The sequence below is a fragment of the Cydia fagiglandana genome, chromosome Z (genome assembly GCF_963556715.1).
Source record: "Cydia fagiglandana chromosome Z, ilCydFagi1.1, whole genome shotgun sequence".
Lineage (NCBI taxonomy): Eukaryota > Metazoa > Arthropoda > Insecta > Lepidoptera > Tortricidae > Cydia > Cydia fagiglandana.
In genome coordinates, this window is record NC_085959.1 from 33,893,928 (window position 1) to 33,913,336 (window position 19,409).

The following is a 19,409-nucleotide window of genomic DNA, read 5'->3' on the forward strand; positions in this document are numbered from 1 at the left end:
TAAGATTGAAGGCTGCGAAATGTGTATTCCTAGTTAGCGAGATTAAATATTTGGGGTATGTTCTAAGTAAGGACGGGGTCAAGACGGACCCGGATAAGATAGAAGCAATCACCAAGATACCCCGACCGGGTAATGTCACAGAGTTGCGGTCATTTCTTGGGTTGATTAACTTTTATGCAAAGTTTGTTAGGCACTTAAGTGGACGGCTCGTACCACTGTATGATTTATTAAAGAAGAACGTTGAATGGCACTGGTCGAAAGATTGTGAGCAGGCGTTCGTAGAAATTAAAACAGTGTTATCCACTGCGCCGGTTTTAGCTTACTATGACCCAGATCGTCCTCTGAGTTTGACTTGTGATGCATCAGCACGGGGAATTGGTGGAGTTTTGTCGCAACCAAACCAGAGTGGAGGGGGTGAACGTCCAGTCGCTTACATTTCTAGGACGCTAACGGACGCAGAGAAAAATTACTCTCAAATACACCGTGAAGCGTTGGCAATAATTTTTTGTGTAAATAAGTTTCATCAGTACCTATATGGTAGGCATTTCACACTTAGGACTGATCACAAACCGTTGGTATCCATTTTCGGGCCGCACACAGGAATACCAGCTATGGCCGCTAGTCGCATGGAACGCTGGGCTCTGATTTTATCAGCATATACGTACACTATCGAGTATGTTCGTACAAACGAAAATGGAGCAGACGGGTTGTCTCGGTTACCGATAGTCCAGTGCGGAGAAACGAGCCCGACGGCGCCCGAGCAGACATACTTACATTTTATTCAGCAGGCATTGTTGCTCAACTATGGTGAGGTTTGTTCACAGACTGCTCGGGATCCCATAATGGCACGGGTTTTAAGGTACATTAGAGAGGGTTGGCCCGCCGATTGTGACATAATTGGTTTACAACCATTTTTTAATAGGAAAGTCGAATTATACGAAGAGCTGGGTTGCGTTATGTGGGGTTATAGGTTAGTGATTCCGGAGTCATGCAGGGATCGGGTATTACGGATGCTCCACGAGCCTCACATGGGTATAGTGAAGTCTAAAGCTTTAGCTAGGAGTTATGTCTGGTGGCCCGGGGTCGACGAGGCAGTCGAGCGCATGTGCCGCGAGTGCGATGCGTGTGCAGTACAAGCGGATGCTCCCCCAAAGCAAGCGCCTTGCATGTGGCCTTGGCCGGATCGGCAATGGTCTAGAATTCATCTCGACTTTATGGGTCCAATTACTGGAAAGACTTATCTTGTAGTAATTGACGCGATGTCCAAATGGGTGGAAATATTCCACATGACTAGTACCACAGCTACCGCTGTAATTGCCATTTTGTGCGAATTATTTAGCAGGTGGGGGATACCCAAACAAATAGTTTCAGATAATGGGCCACCTTTCTCTAGTACCGAAATGCAAAATTTCAGCCAGGGACTCGGTATCGAACATATTTTTTCTGCACCTTATCATCCAGCTTCAAACGGTCTGGCTGAAGTTACGGTAAAAACTCTAAAGAGAGTGATCAAAAAAGCCATTTATGAAAAAAATGATGTAAATAAGGCTCTATGGACTTATTTGTTATATTATAGAAATACGGTTCACCCCACTACCGGCCAGAGTCCAGCCATATTACTTCAGGGTAGGAGTCTTCGTACCAAGCTCGACACTTTGAAGCCCGACACTAGGGCCGTGGTGCGTCAGGCGCAGCAACGGCAGAAGTTAGCTGCGGGAGGAGCACATAGGGAACTAGGGTTACTAGAAGAGGTTTGGTACAGGCAATACCTTAAGGGGGAAAAATGGGCCCCAGGTCAAATAGTGCATAGAACCGGGTCGGGTGATTATAGCGTCAAGGGGGCTGATGGGTCAGTGGTACATAGACATGTCGATCAATTAAAGCGGCGATCGGGTAGACAGTCTCATGTATATCCCGTTCCAGAAACTTTGGAACCTGATATCCGTACAAATCCTAATAATGAAAGAGTTCGTAAACTTAATGTAACAAATGACCCTGACGGTCTTGAAATGGAGACCCGGACGGACTCAGTCGGGCGGTCGGTGGGATCGACGTCAGACATGGTGGTGTTTCCGGAGCATGCGTCTCAACCGAGCGTTTCTCCCTCTAAGTCACCACCTGGGTCGCCTATTTTTCAAGATGCTTTACCTAGCGCGCCACCATCGCCAAATGTTTCTTCACCGAACACACCGTCACCGCCCCAGGCTCGTCCTTTTAGGCAATGCCGCCTTAAGGGAATTACTAGTTTAGATCTATAGTTTTGTTGTTGTACTCATTAAGGGAGTCCTTTAGTTTGATGTGTTATTAATAATTTATTGTGGAGGAGTGCAATGTAGGCTGTCTACGTATAGAAAAATAAACTGGCTGTCAATCGGAAGTCGTCAATATATTCACATGTGCTATTTTACATTCGTGCTTATTTCAGTAGTTAAATCCCTATTTTACAGAAATAAGTTAAATAAGCGTTTACGTGTACTCAAAGTCAGCTCACATAATTTCTACCACTATTTAAACTACAGTCAACCACAAACACATGTGTTTACGTTCCATATTTAGATATTATAGATATTTTTCAGAACGTTTAGTTTATCCGTTTCTGTATGCACTTGTCCTGTTTATGAGATTCAAGCATTAATGAAATCACGTACTTAATCAAAGTAATAGGCAAATGTTAGAACTAGTACTTAAAGTATCAAAATGTTTATAGAGCACCAACCTCCTAATTTGTTTACATTTGGTTAGGAGTTGTAAACATTGCAGTTTTTCGTTATACAACGCTACACGTCGACTTCGCACATTGTCGTAATTATTTACGAGTACGAGCTTAAATAATGGTTTGCGAACCTCACTCAGTATAGAAATTATTAATATTATTTAAAATAAACCCCTTATAAACCGCAAAAAATTTAAAGGAATGACATAAATTGACAACTGACTTTTAACTTTTTTTTAAATCATAGACAATCGGTGATACAACAACGAAATATCTGTCAACAATTTTTGGCTAGCCAGACTCTATCAGCAATCAGTACTTCGTCGTTGACAATATTAGGAAAGTAAAAAAATAATGGAGTGCAAAAATTTCAAACTCAATATATTCAAATTCAATTAAACAAAAATCCTGGAGCCGATTCTTGAAATTCGACCGCTCGATTTCGAGAATTGAAACGACTGGTCAATACTCGGAGTAATTAACAACGGAGACGCCATGTCTAAAATTTTCGGTACAAAATAGTCTGCCGTTTTTTGCGGGGGAGGGGCACATCAAATGTATAGGTACGTCATGTCAGATAAACGTCAGTCCATACATATGGTTGACCATTGGCCGCCTATTTTCGACAGAGGGGAATGCCTGTTAATGGCGGCTCCATTGTTAATTACTCCGAGGGTCAATACCACTAGATTCCCAATTTAATTTCTATTCTCTCGAATTACAAAAATTAGCATTTCGCCGTTTTCCACCGATTTTCGAGTGACGAAATCGAACGATCGAAATTCAAAAATCGGCCCCTGGGCTGCTCCCTACAGTCTACTTCAAATATTTTTTTTGACTTGGACTATTCGGCGCGCTCAAAATGGAGAATACATTGTGTGTTTATACACACGATGGCGGTGGCGCTTTTTATCAAGCGTTGTTGGACTTTCGACTTTAAGCGTTAGTCGTTAAATCGAATTTAGCGTGTGGACCGATTCAAGCGCTTTTTTAACGCGCGTTGTAAATAGCGGAAGGTGCTAGAAAATACGGCGTTGCGTCACAAAAGAGATAGGTACAGAAATCAATCTACATACAAAGCGCGCTCGAGCAACGCACACATAGACACTGCTCACGGACACGATATCTCGGACCAGTTGGGACCAGTGCGAGCGCGAGTGCCATCCGCTTGAGACACGCGTCTGTGAACTTTTTTGTGCAATAATGGAGAAACAAAACAAAAAGTTATTATAACTGTACAGTGGACGGTTGTTTAAATTCAACATTAACCGGTGAATTGTCGTTTTTTAAGCTATCAGTGGTTTCAGAGAGAATGCGTATGCGAATTTATTACATTGTACATGAGAATGCGAATTTATTACACTTTAAAATATAATAATCGTGCATTTCGCCAATCTCGAAATCATCGCAAGATATTTTCTGTGGCAAATTTGTAATATAACAATGACATTAAAATTAAAATAGCTATTTGAGTTATTAATGTTATTATCAATTTATATTTCCATTCTTCCCGTTTCATCCTCAACAATAAATCAAACAACTAGATACCAGATACGATACGATAGATACGAGTGCCACTACCACGATTTATTTTTTGTGCATAAGTCGTAGTTCGCAACCCTAGAGCGACCGCCGAGCGTAGGTATGAAAAGTAAAGTACATACATGTGATTGACTTCTGTACTTATCTGTTTTGTGGTTGCGTGAACAAGAGATTTCCTTTGGAAAGATTGATCCTTAGGCTTAGGACCCAAGGATGGATTTAAGAAGTGGAGCCACCGAGATTTTTGATCTAAATTTTTAGGGGCGGGGCTCTCAATTTGATCTTGATATCTATTCTCAGTATATATAAGTTACTCTATGATATCTATGTCATTGAAGCTACTAGGCCAAGTTTGCTATCGTTTTCGTATAAATCAGGGATGCCGAATTCATTTATGATATTATAATGACACATGACATTCCTAAGTAAAAATACATAAAATATCAACAAAACCATACAAAACCCTTTTTTTTTATTCCTCTTCTCGCCTAAACCCCTAAACCAATTTAGTTTTTGGTACAGAGATAGTTTGAGTTCCAGGGAATAACAAAGCATACCTACTTTTAATCTCAAAAATTATCCCTTCAGGGAGTGAAAAGGGACGGGGAAATTTGTATGGGGATCCAATAACCGCTGAACCGATTTAGATAAAATTTGGTAAAGAGATATTTTGAGACCCGGGGAAAAACATAGGATAGTTTTTATTCAAAAAAATCTCTCAAAAGTGAAAAGGAAGGAGTAAGATTGTACGGGGAATCAATAACGGCTGCACCGATTTAGATGAAATCTCTGTCTACATTTTTGATTTAGTTGAAAATGATACTAAACTTGACATACAAACCTATACTTAAAAAAATATAAACCTCAGACGTCACCAACCCTTAAAATCCCCCCACCCCCCACCTGCATCAAAAATCTGGTTGGCTCCACTTCTTAAATATATTTTAAGAACACAAAGATTAATTGATTCTGCCAGGAAATCAGAGATGTATTCAGTCAACGCCGTAGTTGGCCTTTTTATGGCCTGAGCACACTCCACTAAAAAACTCTCATGCGTATGCGCCCCTATACCTAACAAGGCGCCAAATTTCGAAAACGTTTATCTTTGTCCAGATGAATCAGAATTATTAACAACTACCTGAACTTAGCCAACCACGACTTACATTGTATAATATGTAGATATTTCGTGTACTTCGTGTAGCCCCCTGTGTAGAGCGTGCTTCACAGACAGTATAATGGGGTATCCAGACGGGACTGACGAAATCAGTCGATTTGTTCAAGAAAATAATTGGCCAATCTCATCTAGCGTCCACACGTACACAAATTAAAACAGCAATTTGCATTTTACTATGAAAATTGGCATTTTTGTGTCAGCACCTGCTGATGTGATGGGGGAATTAAATTTGTATTTTCGTCCGCACGGCCCTTTGCGATCGGAGAATTTCATCAGATTGGCGAAAAATTGTCTCGTCTGGATTCAACTTATAAGGGACTTTACCGTAAGCGTCGAAAATCGAAATCTTGTTATCTACATCTCTTTCGCTCGAACCGGGCACGGGCGATAGAGAGAGAGAGGCTCTCGCTTCGTATGGACTGGGCAGGCCACACGTCAATAGTCACAGGCGCGTTTTTTCTGTCTAATCTGTGGTTTGAGACTTGATTGATAGTTGCAGTTGACTCGGTAAAGTCAAGATACCGCCTGCCCGCTTTTATTGTATTGATATTGGTACACACAGTGAAATTAAGTTCATGGGCATTAGTCATACATTTATATTGTCAAAGTAAACAAATTTGGGATAACACTGTACCTAGAGTTCAAAACCAGGAAAGAAAAGATATCAACATGTGGGATATAGCGATTTATTTATTTATAATAAGTACGGTGGCCTATGTCCTTAAAGAATTGCTTTCTGAAACTCCTAATTTCGTGAAGTTCAAATTGAAATTTCTTATTTACTACGTATGGACCTCTACCATATCGTTGATGTTGATGCCATTCTTCATGTTAGACCCGAGGAACGTGAAAAATATCTTGTGAGTATGATCTTGTATGTATCTTCTTGTTACGACAACTGCAGTAAATACAAACTTAAATAGTGCATTCATGAGAGAAACAGTAATCAAAGTTAGTATTGATTTGTATAATATGCATGAGAGTTCCAGTAAACGGAACACTAGCTGGATAAAATCTTAATACTGATGAATCATATTTTGCATTTTCAAACACATGATATAAAATTATATTTGGAAATCAGCTAGTTCTTTGAAATAATACAGACAAGCTTAATTAATCAAATATGAGAACAAAGAATGAACAGAATATGAAAGCTATGGTTCTTATTTGGGAATAAATTGTTTACTTTGTTTTCATCATTTACACTACTATCCTAAGTGGCAAGTATGATTTAATACAAAATTTAATTTCGGTCTATCAAACGGCTTCCCAAGTGAGTTGTGGCAAAATACCGGCACAGGGCCTGGAGGATGATATTGTAGATATTCTAACGGTTACATTGAGATCTTAGGATACTATTTTCTAGCATTTGAATCAACAGATTAAATCTAATTAAAAAGGTGCTGGCTTGATCCTATTAACCATTGAACATACATAAGGTCTGGTCAAACTAATAAAAAATATGAGCATTAATATAAAATATTTTTAGGTACATGGTAATTTTATTGCTTTGTGATCATACATTGGGGTTTTCGGTGCAGGTGCAATTTCATGTATTTTTAACTGTATTTATTGTATAATAATTACCAAGCTATGAATTGTAAATAGGTAGTAAGCTCCAAATGTTCTTATAAATGTTAAAATAGTATTGGTTTTTACAGTATCTACCTATTTTTGGCTAGTGTTAAACATTCCCGCACCGAAACCCCTGATGTAATGATGCTGATGCTGGAAATTATACTTTTTATGAATACATATAATTTTGCTAAAATATAGGTATCATGTAAGGAAAGAATAGTTCACTGCAAGAATGTTGACAATAAGATATGATGATTAAAATAATTATATTTCCAGCATTATTTCATTCTTGAAAGTATTCCAAAGTACCTACTTTCCAATTCATACCCCTTTCCCACCTAACAACATACTAATGTTTTAGATTTTCTGTTGCAATTATTAAACACATAACAAAAGTAATTGAAATTAAGTGGCACCTAAGAAATGGGAAAGTCTTGGCAGAAGATCGTGGAGCGGTGATAGTGTCCAACCATCAGTCAACTATTGATGTCCTAGGTAAACCCTGATACTTTATTTATTACTCATTTTGATTTACATTATTTAGAAGCATTTTGTATACACATTCATTTATTGTCACTAGCCATGGTGTTAGTTAAATTTAACCCACTCACTGGTTTGAGTTGAAAGGTACGTGCACTGACATAATTTTGGTGGCAGCAAGCTTCCCCATATTTGTCTAAAAAATCCTTGAGTGTATAAGTTTGATGTATATATAGTTAAGGACCACTAAACTTCTGTCTTCCTACCTCCCATTACCTATATGGATTTTAGAAGAGTGCCATGTACAATTATTTTTTTAACCAGCCTACTTAGTTGTACCATGAAGCCGATCTGTGAATTCTGTAGTAAAATTATGCTATTGCTTGTTGAGTTTAGTCTTGTAAGGATAACCTTGATGAATACAACTAGAAATAATTGATCATACATTTATGACAAATAATTGATAATAAAATTAATTATTAAATTATGTCTAGTCATGCGAGTACCTAACCATATGATGCTTGATCTGTCTTACAAGACAGAAGGTAAACTTCATATAACTCATCTTATTGCTAACCATAATTGTAGTACCTAAGTGTACCTAATCGTGCCGTAAAGTTACAACTACCTATCAAAACATATTAACGTGTTCTTGATATATGTTCCAGGCATGTTCAACATTTGGCACGTAGCGGACAAAGTGGCAGCAGTGGCCCGTAAAGAGTTGTTTTATGTATGGCCCTTTGGCTTGGCAGCATATCTGTGCGGGGTGGTGTTTATCGACAGGAACAACCCAAAAGATGCTTACAAAACACTCCAAGTGACATCTGATATTATGATCAAAAATAAGGTGAGCATGTATAAAATATAAGAATAAAGCTAACCTGACTTTAAAGCGAATTGAAAATGTTTCTTCAAAATCATACCTCAGTCATACTCGGTTTTTCTAGGAAGCGGATTATTACCATTTTTTACCGACTTCAAAAAAGGAGGAGGTTTTAATGCAGTACAGTACTGCATTAAAACCTTTACTTTCTACTATTACTTTAATACTATAGTAACTATAGTATTAAAGTAATAATAAATTATTTAAAACGGTGTCAAATAAGAAAATGTACCTATATCCATCCTTCCCAGACCCATGTTAATATTCGCAATAGTTTAGTGTTACAGAGGCATTAATTATTCTGTCCTTCAATCTACATACCTACATTGATTGACCGTAGTCATCAGCAAAACACGCCATTCGAATCGCAAATGACATCGCTGCGTGTACATTATGTACCAACACTTGTTTCTATTTGTAGCATTGACTTACAATATATTATACCTAACTTACGAGCTATACTAAATAGGCCAGTTCGTTGGTGTCAAGATACATTTTGTGGCACCAACTCGGTTTAGTCGTCGGCTAAAGACCGTCGGCCGTCAAGGTTGCGCGTGAATACATCGGATATAAACAAGAACCGACTAGCGCCAATTTTGCGTGAAAGGAGAAGTGTATAATGTACCATCACGCTCTGCGATTGTTGCGCAGTTTAGGATCCTAGCTAAATTGGTTGTTCAATACTTACACTATAGAATTTCCAATTTAGTAAGAACCCTAAATGGCATTACAATCCCTTGCGGTGACTGTACATACCTACTTATTATTGAATTAAAATGTTACTTTCTTTGTTATATAATGTATTGCTTATTTACAATAAAAACCACAACAGCTCTGTTGTTATGTGGATCGTAGAAGATAAATAGGTAACATTTTGTTTCACAAGAGTAGCGGTTCTGCTTGGTAACCAACATGTGTACCTATTCTCTGATCGCGCTCGCGTTATACGCACGAGTCCTATAGGTGGCGCTTGTTTTACTAGCAAGAAAACGATTCGTGCCAAATGTTTTGACGGCTCTATCTTTTACATTTGAATTATTTGATTTGTAGACGAAAATATGGCTGTTCCCCGAAGGCACCAGGAATAAGGACTTCACTAGCTTGCTGCCGTTCAAGAAGGGAGCGTTTAATATAGCCGTGGCTGCGCAAGTGCCCATCATCCCCGTCATATTCTCGCCATACTATTTTATCAACAGGCCGAAGTACATTTTCAACAAAGGTAAAAACATCTCAAACATTATCCTGTTATAATAAGGTAAACGTGGATAAGACCGTCTACATTATTTTGTCGTCTCTGTCTACAAACTCTAAGAGCGGTTTCGCACTACATCCGATCCGAACCCGTGAAAATAGGGTCGGTAGTAGTCGTAGAACGATTTCTATGGTAAGTTACGCACTAGAATTCTAGAATGACGGAAATAAATCGGATGACGGAGATCGGATCTAGTGCGTAACTTACCATAGAAATAGTTCTACGGCTAATACGGACTATATATTCACGGGTTCGGATCGGACGTAGTGCGAAACGGCTCTAACAGGTGGTCCACGTCTTTCTGTTTGACGGACTTACGTATACATAGTCTACAATTCCAAGAGTTCTGGCTATATGTGGATTGTCTTCTCCACATTGGCCTTATGTATACTCAAGCTGGCTTATGCGGCCCCAAAATATAGGGTAAAATGGTACCTTTAAAATGGAGGGTTGGTAACTTTGAAGAACTACGAGTATTAGCTGTTTTATTGTTTTTTTTTTAGCCAAATCAAATTAAGAGTCACGAACCTACTGAACCTAGCCGCCGCCATACAATTGAAGTTAGGGTCTCATTTGAATACGATATACTCCAATAACATTTCATGGGTGTCCGTTGCTATACTTTAAAATATTTTCACTATTTTCTATACAAACATAAGTATTATAAAAATAAACATGTGACGAAAATGACGAATACCGTATTCTAAATTAATCTACTCGACGCTCCACTGCCTTAGGTATTTATTTAGGTATGTGTGGACGTCATGTGCACCTAGTCCGTAGGTATTCCCTCGAGACTGCGATATACGGACCGCTATTGTATTGAATGTATATTTGCCCGCCGCTTGCGAACACGTGCTATTGTCGAGGTCTTGTTTCATTGCTAAGCTATTGTATGACAATAATGTAGGGCCATAATATTGTACTCTATTTAGAAGAAATGTGAGTATACTATCTAATATTTTATTTATGACATTGAACCTCTGTTGAGTATCACTATAAAATAATGATGAGGTCTTTGCTAATAAATTCCTTAGGTAATTAATATCATTATGTTAATAAAAGTGTCATATAATTTTTTGTATACGATTTACGCACGTTCGACGAGTTCTGAATTTCAACATGCATTATCAGACTGATCCAATGTCCGAATGTTATCAAACATTTTTTGCTTTAGTATTATAGTTTAACTGAAAGTGCACACACTTATAAACCCGTGCCTTGAATGACACACTATTGTCGTGATTCTTGAACACTACATCGTTTGGCACAACATCCTTAATTCGTGGTAACAGGCTGTAATACAAGTCATTATTATGTGACACGGGTGACATCATTATTATCATTAAATTTAAACGACTGGCCTTGCGCGATTTTCACTTTCATCTCATATCATAGCAAAGATTGTATATCTAAGGTACCATTGTGTATAATAACTACCCCCTTAACTATACTATTAAATATGAAATTGGATTGATAAATTTCAGTTTGTACGATCACTATACGATAAGTTGCTCTTGTATTCTTTTACATTAATTGTGAACATTGTATCGAGAGATAGATACTTAAACTAAACTCCGTAAAAACATACTGAAAAATAAATAAAATAGCTAACTAACATTGGCGTTGTTGGCGACAGTCAGTTGGTGAAAACACCAAATTTTGATACAGGTTTAAACTACATAAAGTTTTGGCCTATATGGAGTATGGGTCGCAAGTAAAAATTTTACTCTAGACTAGTTTTTATGTTGCTGGATTCGTCAATCTATGCGTCCAAAGTTAAAACGGCCGTTTTTGTTTTAAGTTTCTAGATCGACGAAACCAGCAACATAAAAACTAGTTTGATGTATTCAAAAGGTACTTAAATACACAATTGAGTACGTAGCGGCCCCCTTTTTTCAATATCTTTCGTTAAATTTAAATAATCACGATTATTTAGCTGTGGCGCTAGTGTGCACGTTGAAGGGCTCTTAAGAGGAAAGTGTACACGCGACCTTTGCCCTATACAAACGTAGTCCCCTGTGAAAAGGTGTGTGTGTGAATAGTGTGTGTGGGTGTTGGAAGGGTATGGTGTAATGTACTATTACACAATTTGATGTAACCCTTTGAACGCCAGACGGCGCGCGAATATGCCGTGCCCCAGACGCCAGGCGATCGCGATAATTTAAGCGAAATTGAACTTACGGAGTCTTGCGTAAATCCCTATTGAATTGGCCAATAGGGATTGGCCAATTCGATAGGGGTCGTTGGCGCCCTAGGCAAGACTTTCCGATAACGTCCACAGCCGTCTGTGGCGGTCAATGGGTTAAGTATATTAATCACAGCTAATTAAGCCCTTACGCTTGATTTTGAAAAATTGTATGGAGCTTTCAAAAAAAATTTTTTTCTCTCCTCCTATAATAATTAAATAAATGAAAAAAAAAACGCAGGGGCACAGCTATGGTTAATAATACATACATTAAATTGTGTAAAAATATCTATATTTGTATGGAGAAGCTATCATCCATGATCCACTATACTTACTCTTTAACAACTTTCGTGAGCAAAACAGATAATTTATTTGGCCTATGAAGCTAATCCTTCAAAGTGTTTTCCAAAGACAAAAGACTGGATTGCTTTATGTATTGTTTGAAATAGAATGCCTCCACAGTGTGCCAATAATTTAAGGCGTTCTTCACAATGGATGCGGATATAGGGGTATCCAGACGGGACTGACGAAACCAGTCGATTTGTTCAGGAAAATAATTGGTCAATCTCATCTAGCGTCCACACGTACACAAATTAAGTCACCAATTTGCATTCTACTATGAAAATTGGCATTTTGGTGTCCGCACCTGGGGGGATCGGGGAATCAAATTGGTATTTGCGTCCGCACGGCCCAGTTCGATCGGAGTATTTCATCAGATTGGCGAAAAATTGTCTCGTCTGGATACAACTTATAGCTACACTGTCTTATTCACACACCGGAACGCAGTGCAGATCCGCATCAGTGTGATAATGATAACCAAGTATGTTTAACTACTGCAACAATAGTCCCACTGCATACAAAATCCGGCTTGCCTCGATTTGTATTAATGACATGTAGCAAAGAGAATAGATAGTATAGACTCTATACTGAGGTTATTATAACCCTCTATACTATAGACATAAATTGTCATATTATTTTTGTAGTCACAGTAAATTTACTGCCATCTATCGCCATCTATCATCATTATACAAGATGAAAACGAAAAATGAAACTGTTTAAAAATATTAAAAAAGTACATACTCGTTTGTATATGGATTTTGATTTTTTTATATGTTTTTGCCCATGTTCTTTCACTGATATGTGTTAAAATTGTTACATATCAAACAGTGTCGTCAACGCCATCTAGCCGAGTATAGGCTAAAGGTGCAGCAACATCTATTCAAGAATGACTTTTTCTTGATCCGAGGCTCGTTTTTTTCCTTAGACTTTATTTATCTTATACGTAGTTACATATATCTTTGCATGTAGTAATTAAATGATCACGTTCCAGGTCACGTGATAATACAGTGCTTGGAGGCGGTGCCCACGGCGGGGCTGACCATGGACGACGTGCCAGAGCTAATCGCGCGAGTGCGCGGCGCCATGGAGGCCACATATAAAGAACTCTCCAAGGAGGTGCTGAGCGCTCTGCCGCCCGACTACCCGCTCTATACTCAAAATTGAAGGCGACCACCAAATCATGACCAGTATTATATGACTATGTTTGATTCGTAGATATCTGAATGCAAACACTGCCACTGCCATATCCTTAATACGCTATTGCCACTTTTATGTACCTATAGCGTATAAGTATATGTTTTTTCGACTGCGTACGCATTAGTAAATTTATTACTTCTAATATTAGCTTTAAGCGGTCGAACAAAAAAGTGTGACAATATTGTCACACTACCTACAAAGAGTAGTACACGTACACGGAACGACTTAGACATAATTATAGCCTGTATCTTTAGGTATTTAAATAAAAGTAAACAAAATCTACCCTCAAATGGATCCTTAAGTTAGTTGAGGGTAGATAAAAACATTACATGATCAAATAATGTAGGTTAAAGTCAGGTCGTTCAGTGACAGATCCAGGTGGGTTTGTATTTGGTTGGCTAACCATGATAACTACCCGAATATATTTGTTTACTTTTATTTAAATACCTAAAGATACAGAGTATAGTAACAGTCGTGTTTCTAAAAATGTTTTTCAAGAACTACATATAAATACCACCAACGCCTATGACCATATCCCTTGTATTCGGATATCTATGAATCAATTCAGTGGACCCAGCTCAGGCTTCACTTTCGAGCTCGACTGTTTACTAATACTTGATGGAATAACCTTCGATTGTACATATATTTTAGTTGTTTACGATTTACGTTCATTACTTTAACCCTTTGAACGCCACAACTATTTTATATAGCACTCTATGGAGGGTGATATTAAAAAGTTAAGCGTGCTCGTCTGTGGACGTCACAACAGCGTCACAACTATTTTATATAGCACGCTATGGAGGGTGATATTAAAAAGTTAAGCGTGCTCGTCTGTGGACGTCACAACAGCGTCACAACTATTTTATATAGCACGCTATGGAGGGTGATATTAAAAAGTTAAGCGTGCTCGTCTGTGGACGTCACAACAGCGTCACAACTATTTTATATAGCACGCTATGGAGGGTGATATTAAAAAGTTAAGCGTGCTCGTCTGTGGACGTTCTTTGGCGTTCGAAGGGTTAACGAAACTGAATCACGTATGTGTATACGCGCTTTAATCTAAAATAATACTCTGATCTTGCTTCTGAATTAATTGTGTTAAGTGTCTTACCTTAACACTTTGACTGCCGAGAACCCGCCTGGTAGGCACTCGCAATGTTTGCTTAGATGCCGGACAACCCGCCCAGCGGGTTGTTTTGTACGCAGATATAGACGACCGGTTTCTGGGGTAGTGCGCCGTTTTTTGCCCGGTTACGAAAGTGTTAATATTTAACAGTATTACAAATTTAACCTGTATGTACAACTTTACTAACATATGTCAGAGATCTGTCTTTGTTTTCTAATGAGCTAACTCGACCATGAACGTAAAGCCAAAGAAGCTGGTAGTTTACCATGGTCTCGAATTTCAAGAACGGAGCTAATAAGTAATAAAGAAACTAAATATAATTCAAGAACGTCAGCGCATTAGCAATAACTACATATTTTGAGAATTGGCTGTGTTTGATTTTAAATATTTTCTAGTCAAAAGATAAATTCTAACCGTATTTGGCTATAAATCTTCTTCAACGCATTTTATGGCAAATCACCAAATGGTTCAATGGAACCGGCCATTAGATTAAAATAGTTCGTAGATTCGTAACTGAGCCCGGCGGCTAATCCTATTGTCTATTGTTTAGTAAAACCGCACGTGCTACTTACCTGCAAAAAAGGGTCATCCTTATTCTATTTGGCACCTGAGCGCAGGCTAGTCCAACGCTCAAAAAACCAGTGTAGTTGCGCTCTCCGATAACGCGCCTTTGTTACGCATCTCGATGACACATTTTAGACTGGTTCTGTAGCGTTCGACTCGCCGGCACTCAGTAACCGAAGTACGCAGGTTTTTATGCAGGTGGTGGTGGCACGTGGCACGAGCGGTTTTACTTAACAATAGACAATAGGATTAGCTCGGGCACAGTTACGAACCTACGAACTATAATAACAGTCATTTTACTGTTCTTTATTGATTTTACAAGCTTTTATTTAGTTTCACCTGACCGTTGTCTGTCTGTGTGTTATCAAATCTTGCAAGTTAAATTTGATCCACTTCCCGGTTTCCGATTGAGCTGAAATTTTCATACCGTAAGTCGGGTGACAATGCAATATTATGGTGTCATCGAGCTGATCTGATGATGATGATGATGGAGTCCGGAGGTGCCCAAAGGAACTATGTGATAAAACAACGAAACCTAATTGTGTTTCGGGTTTTTAGAATTGTCTCGATGAGCATTAGTTGCCTGTGGAAAAAAAAGTACAGTCAGCGATAAAAGCTTGTACCAAAAATTATTTTTTTGCCAAAAAAGTGAACTCTTTTCTGTCATAAGGTTGTATTCCACTTGTCCCAGATCTTTGTCCAATATGCAGGTGTCTCACTTTTTTTTCCAACCAAAACATTGGACAAAGATCTTTGACTTGGAACACCACTCTCAAAGGTTTTTTTTGAGAAGTCATCTTAGTTACCTAATTTAATGGCTTACAGTAGGATTTTTATTTTACTTTATATTAGAGTGAACTATGTTAATCCCGCCGCACTTGACATTTATAAGTGCGCTTCAGCCGTAGCGTTATGTGCACGCCGCCATACTGCAATGTAATAAAAGTTATATGTATGTCGTGGCCAGATCATAGATTTTTATCATGAAATCCCATTTGAGAATTGATCCCTTCATTATATGATTAGGTAAAATTTTCATGATGTGGCCAACCGATCAGTTTTTCATGAAATTATTGCCACATCGTGAAATTATCGATTCTAATATCTGGCCATCGACAGCTTTAACCAACGTCAACAGTGAAGGCATTTTATACTTGTATTATTAACATCTATAACTGTGACTATATCTTGATGTTAGTTTTTTTAAATCTGTTTGTAGGTATTTACAAAGTTCAGAGTATTCAAAATACCTATTTTCGTAATTTATATTTAACCTAACCAATTTTATGGTCAGTAACATTGTTCGTACAGTTGCCTCCAGAAACTCGCGAACTAAATTGACATGAGTTTGACAAATAAAATGATACCAGGAATAGCAAACAAAAAATAGTCACGGGTATATGTCGATAAAATGATATCGATAAGTAGGTAAGTTATTGCACTTACTATACCTAAGTCATAATTATAAAGGGGTCACAACCGATTTCGATTTATATGAATGTGACGAGAAAAGTGGTTGTTTCGATTGTAAGGTCGTGATGTGACGTTACCGATCAAATCAGGAGGTGCGGATGCGAAACTGACATATTTCTATATAAAATATTACAATATTTTTATCCAATATCCTTGTCTCTATTACTTACTATAAAATTGCACAGTTTTCGAAATACCAAGTAACATTTGTAAAATAACTTAAATTACTTAAAGATACATTTTAACTGACCGCGCAACAGTAACGCCGCTAGCGGTGAATTTTCGCTATATTCTCTAATTCAAACTTTTTTGAAAATATCGATATGAACAGCACTGGCCAAACTGTGGTATCATTTGTGCACATTGACCTGTCAATTTAGTTCGCGAGATTCTGGAGGCAACCTTAGTATTACTGTTACATACTTGATGTATTTTATATATAATGAAACTTTCTTCGAAAATAAGCAATAAAGTAGTTATACTACTTTAAAACGATTCAAGTTCCATTTAATTAAGCTTTAGAATTTTATCTCGAGTTTTATATTACTACATTTACTTACCTATTACTAAGTTGTAACTCGTCGAATGCTAGCACTTTTGTTGATCATATTCAGATTTAGATCGTGCCATTTTATTTGATATTACCTAATTACTATAATGCATTTGTCACTTAACTAATTTAAAACCTAAATATGTAATAATATTCGGTGGATTGTCTGCCTGACGAGGCTAACGGCATTCTGTGCCGAAATTTCAATAAATATCTCATCGGCACGCCTATGTTTCCTATGTAATATAAATAAAACTGGCGACTTCATCTGTTATATATTGTGTATTATCCAATAGTTGAACTTAAGATCACCGTTAACCTCCCTAAGTCGCGTCTAATTACTCTTGTATATATATTATGGGCGAGACTTGTGCCACGTGTAGAAGATGTTTAACCAATTGATCTTAAAATCGGTTTAATTGACCTGCAGGTCAGCTCATAAAGTATTAATACGTGTAACAAATGATCTCCAGTTCGTAATTGAGATAAAATGGATGAACTTCGGCGTTTATATAAGCCCGTATTATTATTAATCAATTACATTTTCTATTCTATGCTATGCTATCAGTATGCTATGGATGTTTGTTGATGATCGTTTATGCACGACTCCCACTCACCGGGTCGAGCCAAATCGAATCCTACGCATCATATTAGGAGCCGCGTCCGTGAAGAATCAACTCGAATCGCGCGCGCCGCCTCGACGTCTACACTGGCCGTTTTGTGCGCGAGGAAATTGCCTCGCGCGTATGCTCGCACTGTGTGGACCCGGGCTATTACCGGACCCGGTTGTTGGGGATCGTACATTAAATACGAAGATGAACAACGAACGAATGTTTAACATTTATTATTGCTGATTTTGAAGTACTTACCTAATGTTTAATGGTATATATGATGATGATCAAAAAATACTATCGAGCCAAATATTTTACCCACTGAGTGAGGAGTTGCGTTACAGTTCCTATGTAATAAGTCATGTATATTTTGCATGCGTTAATATAACCTACCTTCGTAGCCGACTAGGTGGTTAATAGCTTAGCGAAAAACACCTACGAACAGAGAATTTGCCTAGCGGAGCGGGGTGGGGGGTATATACGAAAATATAAAGTGTAACTAACCACCTGCCGCAGTAAGTTCCGAAATTACACAATTAACTTTAGTTACCGTATTAATGTACAGGTACACATAAAAATGATCAAGATCAAACTCTTTACAGATAACGCGGGCTGGTGGACAATTCATTGACACTAGTATATTATGAACGAATTTAATTTAGTATTTTTCTGCTCTTCTGTGAAGTTTGCAACAAAAGTAGTAATAATAATGCATCAAATAAGATATTTCTCAGAGTGGTATCATTGATGAATGGAATTTACAGACTTTATAAATTGTATGTACTCTCACAATGAAGTATTACTATCGCATTGCATTGTCTTATTGCAGGTATTATAATAATAATCGCCATGTAGTTTTTAATGTCTATCTCAATGTGATAACGTTATAGTCTTGTCTTAACTCAATTTATGGTAACATAATATGTTTAAAAAATTTAAAATTGTACAATACTCGTACCTAACGTTTACATATAATATAAGGTGCTACTTTATAAGTTACATTTATACAGCTTATATAGTACTCGGTTAATGGAGTATCAAAGTATGAAACATTACAGCTTTTACGATGTTTTATGGAAGAAACTGAAAAATTTGCTATATAAAACACCCTGTTAATGTGATTATTAAATGTGAACTCATTGAACAGATTTTAGTTCAACCTCTTTTACCTCACCTAAGTGTCTAGCCACTTCATCCTAATAACCTTTTGCAGTTTTCCCGCCGAACCATAATGAAATAAAAAAATTTGTTCGGTAAATCAAAATATTCTCAATTTGTATTTAAAGTTAATTCTTTTAAAAGTATCATCTGTTAAAATATCTGCAACTAATAAAGTAGCACCTTATATATACGTACGTTGGTCACTGCCTATCTATAGATAGGCCAATCTTCAGGGACACGGTGATGCGTTAGAGGGAGCAAGCGGTATTGTTTTCTCGTTCGGTCGCATAGGTGAACCCTTTCGATTACGGTTGCCATTATGAAAAAATGGATATACATATAGTCCTGACATTGTTCATAAGTCCGCCTTTTTTATAGAATATTTAAAATATATTTTATGAATTCCTTATTTTGTGTTGATACCATAATGCTACGTGATTCATATTATGTTACCACAACCTGAGCATCTGTACTTGTATCTGTATTTGAACCAAAAAAAATTAAATGTGTAAATTCACATATTTTCGTAAAGTGAAATCTTTTAATAAAATAATTTTATGATGTACAAAAAGGAA

The 19,409-nt window shown here is 37.5% G+C and overlaps 1 protein-coding gene across 1 annotated transcript; it reads left to right on the forward strand.

Moving 5' to 3' along the window:
- The first annotated feature begins 5,941 nt into the window (after window positions 1-5,941).
- On the forward strand, window positions 5,942-19,405 carry LOC134678566 (1-acyl-sn-glycerol-3-phosphate acyltransferase beta-like). Its single transcript, XM_063537187.1, has 5 exons — window positions 5,942-6,289; window positions 7,369-7,502; window positions 8,156-8,337; window positions 9,424-9,592; window positions 13,144-19,405. Exons 1-5 carry the CDS (start codon window positions 6,099-6,101, stop codon window positions 13,314-13,316), a joined length of 849 nt encoding a protein of 282 aa, XP_063393257.1. The 5' UTR covers window positions 5,942-6,098; the 3' UTR covers window positions 13,317-19,405.
- The last annotated feature ends 4 nt before the right edge of the window (window positions 19,406-19,409 follow it).